Source organism: Globicephala melas, chromosome 3 (assembly GCF_963455315.2).
Source record: "Globicephala melas chromosome 3, mGloMel1.2, whole genome shotgun sequence".
Lineage (NCBI taxonomy): Eukaryota > Metazoa > Chordata > Mammalia > Artiodactyla > Delphinidae > Globicephala > Globicephala melas.
Genome location: NC_083316.1, coordinates 144,803,876 through 144,818,342, shown reverse-complemented (window position 1 = coordinate 144,818,342; position 14,467 = coordinate 144,803,876). Strand labels below are relative to the sequence as shown.

The 14,467-nt window shown below is 44.4% G+C and overlaps 2 protein-coding genes across 4 annotated transcripts in view; one reads left to right on the top strand and one right to left on the bottom strand.

Annotated features, from left to right (window-relative positions):
- Nucleotides 1-13,057, top strand: part of INSYN2B (inhibitory synaptic factor family member 2B) — a 113,397-nt gene extending 100,340 nt beyond the window's left edge. Inside the window, exons 4-5 of one of the 3 annotated variants that reach the window (XR_009563504.1) lie at nt 4,860-5,049; nt 10,089-10,214. Coding sequence is in view for 2 of the 3 variants with exons in the window: in XM_060296591.1 (XP_060152574.1) it covers nt 10,089-10,275 (187 nt within the window). In the remaining variant the exon portion in view is untranslated. The other 2 variants (XM_060296591.1, XM_060296592.1) reach the window with 2 other exon arrangements.
- DOCK2 (dedicator of cytokinesis 2) overlaps nt 1-14,467 on the bottom strand; it is a 407,888-nt gene that overhangs the window by 199,104 nt on the left and 194,317 nt on the right. The window lies entirely within an intron of this gene.

Genomic DNA, 14,467 nt, shown 5'->3' with positions numbered 1-14,467 from the left:
TCCCTCCAGGCTAAAATATCTCCCTTCTACGGTGTCTAAACTGCACCAATGATCTCTATGGAAAAGGGAATTAAGGCATTAGATTGGCAGGTTCTGTTGGTAAAGCATCAAAACCCAGTGTAGTAGGCAGAATAATGTCCACAAAAGATGCCCACATTCTAATTCCTGGACCCTGTGAATACCTTTTACTTGGTAAAAGGGACACTGCAGGTGTGATTAAGTTAAGGATCTCAGGACAAGGTAAGTAGCCTGGACTGTCCAGGTGAGCCTAACATAATCATAAGGATCCTTACAAGGGAAAGATGAAGGCGGGAGAGGCAGAGTCAGAGAGGATGTGACAACAGAAGCAGAGGTAGAAGTGATGTGGTCACAAGCTAAAGAAGGTAGGCAGCCTCCAAAAGCTGGAAAAGGCAAGGGACACATTCTCTCCTCGAACCTCCAGAAGGAACACAGTTCTGCTGACACCCTGATTTACAGTTCTGCAGGACTTCTGATCTCTGGACTCTAAGAGTAAAATCTGTCTTGTTTTAAACCACTACATTTGTGGTAATTTGTTTCAGTAGTAATAGGAAACTAAGACGCCTGCATTAAACCCTTGTAATTCGTAAACTACTCACATCTAATTGGAGGTCTGTTAACTTGACTTTATGATCTTTGCAACTATGACAGCTAGGGGAAGACAGAGATCTGTTGGGATGAAGATTAGGGAAAAGAAATAAGAAGAGAGCTACCACTTATTGAGTGTCTATTATTACTGGTCATTATAAATGCCTTTTATTTTCATATCTAATCCCCACAACCATGTGAGACAGATAAAAATACTCCCATTTTACAGATAACTGAGATAACTGAGGTTCAGGGACTTGCACACTATTCAGATTAGACAATTGAGACAGAGAGAGAGAGGAACTTGCACTCTTATTCTGAAACTTGTAAGCGGCAATGTCGAGATTGGAACTTAGTACTCCCTTCCTGTTGGCCAGATTCTACAGCATGCTGCCTTCAGAGGACAGACCTGCTTGAGGGGTATCAGGGCTCAGCAGAATGTTGTATGGCTGAGTTCTCATAATCCAAGGACATCGTGAGGGTTTGTGTTTAAGTTGCAGGACCTAAATAGTGTTCTCAAAGTGTGATCCTGGGCCATCTGCATCAGTCTCCTGGCTGTGAATACTGGTTGCTGGCCTTCACTCCCCAAACCTGCTGGATCAGAGGGGTGGCGTGGAGGATGGGAATCTACAGGCACAGCCAGTTTCCTGGGAAAGCCTGATCCCAGTGAAGCTTGAGAAACATTCAACTAGGTAAAATTAGGGTCTTGAAAGGAGGAGGTTTCTGGTTGATTTATTAGAAACTTTTGTGACATAGAAAGCTCTTGCTAATAAAGTAACCCAGAAAGTAGCTTTTGTTTGAAACGCATCATTGGACAGATGATTTACCTTTCTGCTTGGCTTCAATTACAGGGTTAGGTGGTCAGGTATAGACCTAACTAGGGGGTGCAGGTGAAAGCGGAGGCAAGAGAAAGGGAAGGGAAGAGGATTGGTGGGGGGGGGGGGTGCTTCTTCATAGACTAAGGGTATTTTTGATGCCTCCTATTTCCAATGAGAAGACAAAATGAGCTTCTGCCGGTCCACGTGGGCACACAGGCTTTCATTATGCACTACTTAGGGGATTCATTTGTAGCCTCTCCTCCCTCCCACATTTCCCAGCTCCTTGGTCCTCGTCTGAGATCAGGAACGGAATGGCAATCCCTGCTGTGCTTCCTCCTCCAATTAAGGTTCAGATCAGTTAGAGCCCAATTCTGCTCCCAGGCCAAGGGCCCAAATGCTAGGAACTGCCCTCTGGTGCGTCCTGGAGGAGCAGTTACAAACACCTGACAGGGTGGCCATGCAAAGTGCTGCCCAGGACCACCCACCCTGCTCCAGGAGAGGGTGTGGTCACGACAGGCTCCAGAACCAGGGAATATGCGTGAAGCTGAACACCAGAATCCTCCACCACTTTCCTCTCATTTCCTCAAACGCCATAGACCATAGACTGCTTTTTTATCATTATTGATTCCTCCACTGTTACAACTCCTCTGAGCAAGACAGAGAAGAAGTTAAGGATATGCAAAAGGAGATTTGCTGCAAGTGCCGTCCTTTGTACCTGGCGACCAGCATCCCTGTTCTTGGGGTCGCCCCCTCATTGTTTTAATATCTGGAACTTCCCATAAGGAGTCTCTCTGGAACACAGGCCAAAGCTGTACAGCTGTGTGCCCTGTCGGAGAAAAGCCAGGCCTTCGTCTAACCAAGGAAAGCAACGTGAGTTACCTGGGGTCATGCAGTCAGAGGCGCTGAGAGCCTTCTAGAGTTTCCTTCTATGGTTAAGTCACTTGGCCACTGGGTCTTAGTCTTGCCTGCCACTTAAAGCTATTACTTAACCAGAGAAAAAGGCATTTTACTAGAAATGCAATATGCACCCAGGCTTGTGAATTCAGCAACCAACTTTCCACGTAAATTATTTAGTATGTTCCTTTCGTTTGCTTAAGATGCCCTCCCAGCGCGGAGCCAAGTGAACTGTCAGAGCCTCATCTTCCAGCCACGGTCCTCTCTCTGGCCAGCAATGAATTCCACAGTGAGGAGTAATTATAAAGCACACAGCAGGTGTGTTCTTTCTAGTAATCACAGATGCCTTTGCAGCTCTCATCCCATGGTAGTATGGACTGAGCAGCATTCATTTCAAATGCCGGAACGTGAATGTGAATGGCAATACTACCCAGCATCCCCCAAACAACTACCACCAAACATAGCTCAAGCTCTCTTTTGGAAGCAGACATAAAGTTTGGGGTACATGTGAAAACCTCTCTGAGCCTCGACAGTTTGATCCCCAAGATATTTGCCATTAGTCCCTGTTTCTCTCAGTATGCTTATCCCTTTCTTCTTTTCCCTGGAGTGTAAGTGGAAAGAAGTAGGATTTACAGCATCAGCAATTTATCTGCAATAAAAATGAAACCTATTTTAATGCATTAATAGCTAAAGAGGCTGAAACATGCCATAAATATAAAATCAAGAAAGTTGAGCATTTCACAGGAATAACAAATGGATGGCTGCTGGCAGGAGGCCACAGCTGACCACAAAATGACCCAATCGTTATTCCTCCGTCAAGTTAACGCAACAATCATTACCATTTGTTGAACCAGGCACTGTGCCAGGAATTCTGCTAAACACTGTACACGTATCATGTCTTTTCAGACTCCCCAAAACCCTAAAATATGGGTATGGTTATTATTCCCATTTTACAGATGAGGAAACTGAGACTCAGAGAAGCTATGTGACTTGTCCAAGATCCAACAGAGCTAGGGCTTAAACCAGTCCTGCTTTCAGGAGACCTTCTTGTGCCTTTCCCTCTTACTTTCTGACCTTGCACAATCAGTGAATATTTGTGTTAAAGTTCTCTGAGACGACCTTCTCTTTCTAAGGACTTAATGTGAAGACATTCTCAACACAGAGCCACAGAACCCAGAGCGCAGACCTCCCTCACAGACAGCAATCAGCAGTGAGGTTTCTGCAGCGTGGCTCTGCTTACTTATGTGCCTAGAAGAGAACGTGCAATTCTCTGAGGACTCGTCAGCAGACAGTTGCCCAAGAAGAGGTGTACTTGCCAGCTGGAAATGGCTGTGAGTTGTGAAGCTTAAAATTGCACCCTATAAATAATGAGCAAACTGGTCATTAGGAGAAAGTTTTAGGAACAATATCCCTTCCAGACTGGGGAAAAACACTAACTAAGGTTCCTACTTTCCCAGACTGTGATTTTTCCACAGAGACACTTCCCAAAGTGGTGTGATTTATTCACGTAGACAGGAACCAAACTACCCGTGCTGATTCCATTGATTCTTACAGCTAATTCTAAAACAAAAGTTGCTGGAGCTCAATGAATCTGTGTTGCACCTGAGTTCCGTGGCAAGAGGGGCCACAGAAACACTCTAACAGAGATGAAGAGGTGGAGAGGGACTTGGAAGTGGTTTTGTCTTCAGGGAGATGCCATGGATCATTAGTTTCTCAGCCAACCTGCTTGGGGTGTACGGTTTATGGTTTAAAAGAACGGTACGGTTTAAAAGAACAAGACCCGCCTGCTGAGAAGGAAGAGCAAAGGGCCCCCGAGGACCTCAGCAACCTACACCAGACCCAAAATTGCACCGCCCAGATACTACCTTGAGTAAGCTGCCTCCTGTGGGGTGTCTGTCTTCTCTGGTACGCGGCCTCCCTGTCAGAACGTCCCTGAAATCTGGAAACACTGTGGCAGGGTGGGCTGGTCAGCTGGGTCACGCAGGGTCGTGCATGCAGCCCAGCCCAGGTTGGGTCTGATTCCACAGCGGGCTGCAAGTTCATTTAGGTGCACTAGGCCTTGGTCACCAGCCCCTCCCCTCCCCCCCGCCACGCTCATCTGGTGACCAGGATCTCACACAGATTGAAGACTGCTGTTCTTTCGATGCTGTGTGCCTTCGTGTACAAGCTTTGGAGCCAGACAACCTAGGCTCAAACCTTGACTCTGTCACTTATTAGTGTGTGCCCTTGGCAGAATATTTAACCTCCCCTTGCCTTGCCTCAGTTTCCTCACCTGTGAAATGAAGATAATATCTACCTCATGGGGCTCTGAGAATCACATGAGACGTGAGAATTACTAAACTTGTAGTATAGTGTCCGGAATATAGATTTCATTACATAAATGAGAGTCATTCTCCTCCTCTTCCTTCTTCTTCATCATTTAAATTACCATATGGCCTCACCTAACATGACCCAGATACTCTCATGTTATATCTCTTTCTTCTTAGAGTAAGACCCTGGTACCAGCCAAGCCCTGGGCTAAAACATCTGATCCCTTTTTAGGAAAAAAACAGAGGACTAGAGGTCAGGAAAGCAAGCTGAGATTCTGATCATAAATTATGGTGTGACTCCCTTCACCAACTCACTTGTCAGCTGAACGGAGATAACAACCTTCCTAGATTCCTGAGCTATTGTGAAGATAAAATGAAAATGCAGATCTGGAGTGTCTGCAATCTGAAAGTGCTATATAAAAGTAAGAGGTTTCTATTGTTTGTTTCTATATAAACTTTTATCTCTGTGTGTCTCACCCAACTTCAGTTTGCCCAGCCAAGATGCTACATCCAGAATCTGTCTCTGTTGTTTGCTTATGTATTTACGCATTTATCTACTTTTTGCTTCTCACTATTTCTTCTTCCAGACAAGCCATGACTTAGGCTTCTCGCTACTTCCCATTACCTAGAAAAACATCCTTCTGTTTTTCACCTAGCATGATGGCTGGAGCATTGATCTGTCAGCTAGATGAGTGAAATGCCCTCAAGAGGGAAACCTGAAAGCTCTCTTCCATGCTTGGTCTACACACAGCTCACTTTCTAAATGCAAAGTGGCACCATGCACAGACATCTTGGCTGGGAAAGGCTCTAAGGATCCCCAGACAGTGAACTGGGCACTCCTGAACCAGGTGTCAGGTATTCCTGTGTCCCCAGAGGGCCAACCTTGCAGACCTTGAATGCTCCAAACTATCTCAATGGCTCCGGGCCTGAATCCTGTATTATAACGATTTCTTGACCACCATTTGCCACTCCCATCCCACCGTGAGCCAGAGCTCTGTACAAACTAAGCATTCAGCACTCCTCTTCATCCATGTGGATATGAATGGAGAAGATGGTAAAGGTGGGAGGATAGGTAGATTAAGAGGAAAGAGAGAAGGGAAGGTTGGAAAAGTTACTGGTGTTCTACCTTGATACCAAACCCAAGGCAGGCATTTATTCCCCAGAACCTGCCAACAACCCTCTGCTAAGAGTCTGCTTGAATTCTCTCAAGCTGGCATTTTATTCCCTCTTTCAAGATGTTGCTGAAAGTGCTGTGGGCTGGCTAACTAAGAAGTTGAGGGGCATCTCCTCTTCTCGACCCAGCCTCAAAATGAAAGACAGATGAGAGAGGGCACTGCCTCCTGCCCATTTACAGGGCAGCTGCTACCAAAACAAAATATACGCCTTCTCCTCCCTTCCAAACTAAACAGTAGTTTGTCAAATGGATGGATAAGAAGAAAAGTGACAATTTTCCTTTATGTTAATAAATTGCCTAAAAAAACATTAATCAGTTTCTTTCCAAAGCACAGATGCTTCTCTGTACTCTGTTATTTGCCTGACCTTGAAAAGAAAGTCACCTTCAATCCTCTTTGAATTGTCAAGACCAATGGGGGCAGTTGCAAGAAGAGGATGGGGAGTTCCCTAAGTCCCAGTGATTATAATGGAAGCCTGTGGTGTTTCCATAGAAATATAAAGAGCATATTCTTCCCTGAATGTACATGGAGGGGAGAGGTGAAAAGTGATGTTTCTGGCAAGGTATACAATTACTGAAGAGTTGAAGGTATGAGTGAGGAGGTGAGGCATTCAGTCTCTAAGATAGGAAGATAAGAGACTTACTGGAGTGGGTAGAGATCACATCCTACATAAGGACATTTCCCGTTATTGTGTCCCATCTGCACAACTACCCACTGAAGTAGCTTTATAACCCCCACTTTCAGTTGGGTCTCAGAAAGAGAAGCAACTTACCCAAGGTCACCCAGCCAGTAAGTGGTACAGCCTTGGTTCAAACCCAGGAGTATTCCATTCGAGAGCCATTTCTGTATTGTCTACAATGTGCTTTAAATTGTGAACTAAGACAGACTTTATCTTCTTTTTTTTTTAAATAAATTTATTTATTTAATTTTTGGCTGCACTGGGTCTTCGTTGCTGTGCGCAGGCTTTCTCTAGTTGCGGTGAGCGGGAGCTACTCTTCGTTGCCATGTGTGGGTTTCTCATTGCGGTGGCTTCTCTTATTGCAGAGCACGGGCTCTAGGCGCCCGGGCTTCAGTAGTTGCAGCACGCGGGCTCAGTAGTTGTGGCACACGGGCTTAGTTGCTCCATGGCATATGGGATCGTTCCAGACCAGGGCTCAAACCCGTGTCTCCTGTCTGGCCTCTTGGTGCTGGTAACTAGTGGCTCTGTGTCCTTAGTAAATGCTAGCCAATATCAAGAGCTACTAGAGATCTTCTAGCCAAAGCTTAGGATTTGCCAGATCAGTGAACATAAGTATCCACTGAGGCTCCCACTTCCAGGATGTACTGCCCAGCACTGCACCCCTATTTGTCTCTGAGCCTGGGGTGGGTTTCTGTCACCACTACCTGCAACTCAATCTCCCCAACTGAAATTTAAGGAGATGGATTCAGAGGCCGGGGAAGAGTTGTCTCCAGCAAACTCTCATTGCTTTAAGGAAGGAATTTAAAGCAGTGAGTTGCAAACTCTGATTCTTACCCTCTCTTACACTATTTCACAGATAGAGAACATCTACATTCATAGTTCTCCTAGCTCCTGAAATATCCCTGCCCTCTTTTCACCAGGCAGAAAAATAACCTTCATCCTAGAGCATCAGCTGGAGCCAAAGAAAGTAGGCACCCCTTACTCATTCTAGGAATTTCCTCAGCTTTCTGGTATCAGAAATTTCATCCATCCATCCATCCATCCATCCATCCAGCTGGTCAACAGTCTAAACATCCATTCATTCATCCAACCATCCATTCATCCATACAACCATCTAACCATTCATCCAGCCATCCAACCAATGATCCATCCATCCATCCATCCATCCATCCATCCATCCATCCATCCCCCCATGCACCCAGCCATCCATCCTACTCTAGGCCTGATACTGTGCTCAGTTACAGGGACATCACAGTGAGATGGACAGATGTGGATACTGCTTTGGGGATCTTTCTTACCAGCATGTGAGACAGATGATTAAACTAACAATTGCTTTAAAAATCTGCCTTGTACGTATCTCAACTACCCCTACTTTCCAGCTCTTCATCCATATACCTCTACCAAATTATATGAACAGCCTCCTTCTTCTCCTTATATGTGATATTTCCCTGACTCCTTAATTCAAACAAACAACAAAAACAAACCACCTGAGTTTGTCAAGACTCACAACAGTGTCCTAACACCAATTAGAAAAAACAGTTCTCTGGGTGAGTCCTCAGTGTCAGACCTCCGTGTCTGTCTGTCTGTCTGTTTACCACTCTGCCCCCAGCACCTAACATAGGGCCTGGAACATGGGACATACTCAGTAAATTTAGTTTGTTGAATGATTAGCTGAATACCATTCAGTGTTTGTTGGCGCCTGGCTCTGAGCTGAGTGTTGTACCATTCTGTTGTTTATACTTCACTGAGATCCTATGAGTACGTACCATGCTTATTCTGCAGATAAGGACACTGTGGCTTGAATATGAGAAATGACTTTGCCAAAATCTCACAGTTAATCAATCGTGGAGCTTTGCCTAGAAAAACATAGCCTGCATTACTACACTCATTATTATAAGTCACCCAGCCAGGAGTATGTCCCTGTGGAGGAGACCAGGGGGCACAGAAAGTAAAAGGATATAAGCCGAAGAGAAGAAAATCTGGTGGAAGCATATCAAAAATACAGAAACAAAATAATCAGACACCCATCCCTGATGCTCCTTAAGCATGGTTATTCAGCCCCTATTACTGCTACTATTATCATCATTAATGTTATTACTACTAATATATTATGTCTTGCTCTTTGCTTTGCTTCTCAACGATGTGTCTTGGAGAGCTTTACACCTATGCTTACTTCATAGGATTCCTCAATACAGACATATTTAAATACTCTCCTTTAATGGGCATTTCCTAATCTCCATTCCTTTTTTTGTTATTTTATTTGTGTGTTTTGGAGTCATTAATGTACAGACTCCATTGTATCATCTGTACACAGGTCTGTGAGGTAAACATGACACTGTTGGGGACCAGGGTTCTCAGGGGTTTAGAGAGTCAGAGGCTGGGGAGAGCAGAAGCTCTGGCCTGCGTGCAGTGGGTGCTCAGGCTCGCCTTGACCTTTGAGGGCTTGGGAATCAGGCCAGTGGGCATCAGGAAGGGTCAGCCCATCTGGTAAGTCTGGCTCAGCCTTCTCAGAACCTGGAGAGCCGGGCCAGGAAGACTGAGTCCTGCAGACGTCCCTACAGACTGTGTATGTGCTCCCTCCACCCTTAATTGTCCACTTTCCTCCATAGGAGATTTACTTACAGAGGAGTTGCCAGTGCCAGGATGACTGGAAGAAGGCTCTTAAGCTTATAGCTGTGTTTGTTACCTGGTTTCATACTAGAACTCTCAGAAGGCCCAAAGATGAGGAGCTAGCTTGGGAGTACGGAAAGTGGGGGAAATGCAGAGTCACGAAAACGGTGTCCCTCCTTGTTTAGCAAGGAGGAAAATGAAATGTTTCATACGGAAGAGGAAAGACCCCATGTTGGTTTGTGATGTGGCATGACTGGCCAAAGCCTTCTACCCAGCAAGGGCTAGAAAGGAGCTGTCATTAAAGGGACACTTTCCTGGTCTGCTATGCCCATGTCACCTCCCAGAGACCCAGGATCGGAGTAAGTGCCACCAAAAAGGCAGATCACGATTGCCACACGTGACTGATAAAGTCCCCAAATGGTACCTTGTCACTGGGCATTCTGAGATGGCTTACTATATGCCAGGAACCACTCTAAGTACTTCATTTATATTCTCTCAATTAATATACATCTTAATTCCAGAGAAAGCCTTTGAGATAGGTGCCATTTTTATGTGCATTTTATGGATAAGGAAACTGAGTTGTTAGTTTTAGCACATAATCCTCTGTGTTACTTAAATACTTTATAATGAGGCAGTTTTCATGCATAAAATGTATGTAAAAAGAATGAACAATTAGGAGCATTAAATAAATGTGAGAGAGAGATTGGAGACGTTTTCACTGGACATCTACTATTAGGCTGCCATGTTACGTGCTTCGTTTAAACTTAGTATAACATGCCCAAGAGGAAGGCATTACAGATGCCAATTCAGTCAATGAGAAACTGGAGCTTCAGAGAGGTGGCACAAGCTCCTCAAGGTCACACAGCCAAGCAGCTGCCTAAGCATCTGGGACCTGACCTCAAAGCACATGTTTTTCCATGTCAGTTGGACACTTGGTGATGCTACATCAGTATGTGCTGATTTGAATTTACTTTCCTTCCTTCCTCTTTGTGATTTTCAGTGTAGAATATGACTTCCGGCAGCAGGAAGGCAGGTTCCATGAAGTTCTACAGAGTCTGGAGGAAGCAGAGCCAGTTGCGGAGGCATCTCCCCCACCAAAGTCCCCGGCAGAGCCCTCAGTCCCTGAGAAACAGGACTTAAGGCGGAAAACCAAGAAGGTGAAGAAGAAATGCTTCTGGTGGATCTGAGCTCATGGGGACCTTTACCTCTGCCCTTCCCGAGGTGGGGAACCACTGCCCTCAGGCCTTCTCTACTTCTTAGCGAAGGCCCCAGGCTATGTGAAACCAGAACAACTTGGGGCTGGATTACCTGCCACTGGACACATGACCACACCTCACCTGAGTGCGTGCCACTGCTCGCTGAGGACCTCACGGACCCGAGTGCCCACTTGCCTAGCTTCCTGTCACACATCCTGGTTTGTGAGTCTAGATTCCCACCATGGGCAAATCCCCCATCGCACTTTCCTACACCTCTGTAACGCTAAGCACTTCCTGCCCATCCTGGGTTCATCGTCCCAAAGGAAAGAAACAAAAATGTTGTGCAGAGCAGTAAGATAGAGGAGGATTACAAGCAGATACCCAGAGAAAAACAGATACCCAAACTGGCAGTTTTCTAAGATATTGGCATACATGAGCACAACAGAAGTGGGCAGGACATGAGAACGCAAGATCACCTTGTGGGTTGGGTCCTCTTCATTTTTAATTAGCCCCTTGATCCCAAAGCAAGGATTTGTCATTTCATGCTGTGTGGACCTTAAGAGTCTGTGGCAGAGTAAGCTCACCACAGGGTATATGGGACTTGCAGGTATGACTATCCTACAGTTGTAGCTACTCCAGGGCCCACCTTAAATCATCCTGCTTCTCAGTCTGAGGCCTGAGACTGCCTGGCAAATGGATGGGGTCTGGTTTGGGTTTGAACTTTAAGATTCCACCGTTAATTTCTCTGCAACATTTAAGATCATGAGATCCAGCAGCCTATCTGTCCGTTTCATCTTACCAGAAACATAAATAAGACTAAGACAAAACACAACACTGGTTCTCGCCCATTCACCCCTACAGCAGCCTTGTAGACAAGTTCAAAGTATATTAATCTACACAATCTCCCTTCCTGGTGACCAGGCAATGGTCACCTGATTGAAGCAGCAGCAGAGCTGGGGATGAGGATATATTTTTTTCCATTTTAGTATTAAAGACCTTTCCCTCCCAAAGTCTGAATTCTTTTAGAGTCTGGCTCATTCTTTTGACAAGACCTCCATACATGTGGGTCCAGTCAAACTTGCATGGCTGAACAAACAGCTAAAGTAATGTAATTCAGTAACTGCTACCTACTCTTAGGGACGAGGGGTAGGTTGGCAAGGCTCATAGTCCTTCTTGTTAGACTCTCTACCAGCCTGTGGTTGGACTGAGCCTGCTTAGAAAAGGCATCCTAAACTCAACGAGCATTCAGTGAGGAAGGCACTTCATAATCCCCTTTGCTGAAGACTGGGTGTCTGAGTTAGAGTCTTTGCAGAGTGCAGCATCCTGTGTAAACGTGGGACGTACGTTCCCCGCTGCAAATTGAGGCTAACTGAGCAAACCACCCGGACACTTTCACCTTCCCCTGTCCCTGCGCTGCAGTGCCCAAAGCTATTTCAGTGACAGCAAGAGGGAAATTTGGCAAGGAATCTTGGCTGGCACTATTAAATCCTGGAATGTCATTCAAGATGTTCTTGTTCTGTTTCTAGTGTAATGTTTAAACCCACAAAATGAGACCGGAATACATAACGTGAAGTTAGAATTAAGATAAATACACTTGTCATACTTAAGCCACGTTTCAATAAGATATGGTACCATTGGCTAAAAGCCACAGATTTTTCAGTATGTATCCACACGATCAACACTCAGTTGACCCCAACAACCGAAAAGAACAGCACAGAGGATAATCCAGTAAAGCAAAATCATTGGGGATCTCATATAATTTTATCTTGTAGGAGCGCTTCCATCTTAATTTGCTTTGCTTCCGCTAATTTTCAAATTAATTTATGTTCCTGGGCGGCACAGTAAAATGCAAATAATCCTATTCCCAGAATTAAGACACCCAGGCAACAGAACAGTCTATTCCAAGGCCTGTTTGTCCATTCCCGAGTGGAGATATGAACACCTACTCTACCTGTTTTATAAAGTCCGTGCACATGCCAACATTAAATGGGCAGAGCCACCCAGAGGTGATCAGGATCATTTGTCAAAGTCAGCCTGCAATGAGGAAGAGATGTCTGGGATAACTCACACAAAATGGATAATCCAACATTTGGATAATTAAGAAGTGTATGCTGCCATACACTTCTGTTGGGGTGGCCTTGGGATAAACCCTCAACTGAGTTAGATGAAATAGTGGTCTGAAAAGGTTGACATTTCTAGAGATAAAACCAAACAAGGCTATAATGATTCTATACCAAAGCACAACACAACATTGCTTGGGCCACCAAGCTGAAACTGGGAAGGAAGTCTCTTCTGAAAATTGAACGTTTAAATTGTTATGGGGGAAGTGGATTCAGTAAACACATTCCTGCTAAACAGAAACGATCATCTCTGTGTTAAATTTCAAAAAGTATACATATACCAAGACTCTATATTCACCTACTCATGCGAAAATTGCTTCTTTGTAAAGTATTATGTGACATCTACCGTGATATCCTACAGAAATGCTGTACTTGAAGTTATCTGGTTTTACAGAGCGATATTAATTTAGCAAAGGTTACTTTTATAAAATTGAAAGGTGAAGGACTGATACATCACCTTAAGTTGCAGGCGTTTATGTAGCTGCTTTCTCTGTAGTTAAAAAAATGTGTACTCGCTATACTTGGAATTAATACCAGCTCATCTATAGAGCACCTTCTTAAAGACTACGTACTGATGTAAGGTTTTGTAAATTTCTAAACTGTTTTAAATGGGATATTATCTTTTGCAATAAACTTACATATTTTTCCTAGGTTTTAAGACTCCATCACTAGCTTGGGTTGGTTTGGGTTATAAAAGTTAAACCTAAGAAGGATGTCCAATGGTCCTAATGGCAGGGAGAGTTTTCATTATAATCGCTTCTATATGTTTCCCAGGGAAACAAATAAAAAAAGAGCAGCTTCAGAACTTAGCATGGCAATGATCTCCTCAAGGCCCACACGTCCTGGGAGCCAGAGAGGCACTGTGAATCAATGATGCAATTCCCAGCTTCATTCAGACGGATACATATTCATGCTTTTTATCATTATTATGCTCATATACCTGAAATGTAACTTACTCAATATTTTTCTTTAATTATTTTTCCCATAATTCTCTTCCTAGAAAGAGGAATAATTTCTTTAATTATTTTCCCCATAATCCTCTTCCTTTATATCTATCACCACCATGAGAGAAACCAGTATGATGTTCCAAAAATAAAAGATGAAACCAAAATAATTTTTAAAAATTCTTGCTGGAGCCTGTTGAGTGTTAACGGTGCTGAGCCTGAGACCAGCTCTCTTTGTTAAAATGGCAGATCAGCAAATATTCAACACGTGCTAAAGCCCCTTTAACACCAAATGCATCTTCTACTTGACTAATCAGGATGCTTGAGAGAGAACTGAAAAGAAAACAACATTACCATCACGTGATTTAATTTTTTCCCTGCGCTGTCCATTAGCCATCTAAAACCAGTTTGTTTACCAGTTTAGGTGGGAAAAACCAGAATCAGAAGTCTTGGGTTTAATATTATTCTACTACCCTCTTTTTTGCAGGATGACCTTGGGAAAGTTAGCCTCTGTGAGCTGCTGATTCCTTTTCTTATAATGCTGAACATCACCCTTCCCTGACAAGGGTGCCTGACAATTAGGTGGGAGAGAACCTTGAGCATTACGGAGGGCACACAACAGGTGCTCAATAAATGTGTATTTATTCATTTGTTTATTGAAGTAAATTGGGGGAGAAGAGGGACGATGCCTTTATGGGACTGCAATGGGTTTTCAGAAACAGGCTTGAGGTTTTCTCAGGGCAAAAAGTGGTGTTAATAAGGAATGAACTCTTCCTGGCCTTATTAAGACTAGAAACCATGACAATGATCGATAAGTAACAAAGGCCTCAGTGAGCAAGAATACGCAGGCATGTCTAGCACAGAACAGCACTCTGGGGAATAAAGGATTCTTGCCGCGTGGAATCAAATACCCTAGAGGTAAAAGACACTGCAAGGGCTGGGCCCCTGCCATTTGAAGCGTGAGGCAACTAAGAGAGGCTAGATAGATGAGGCATCCAAGGGCTCGTGGAAATCATGTGGGAAGCCAGTGCTGGCAGCAATGTGGTGGGTGGGTGCAACGTGTGAAGGTCTACCAGACACCAGCACCCAGGGTAGTTCCAGGAACCACTGGCACTAGAC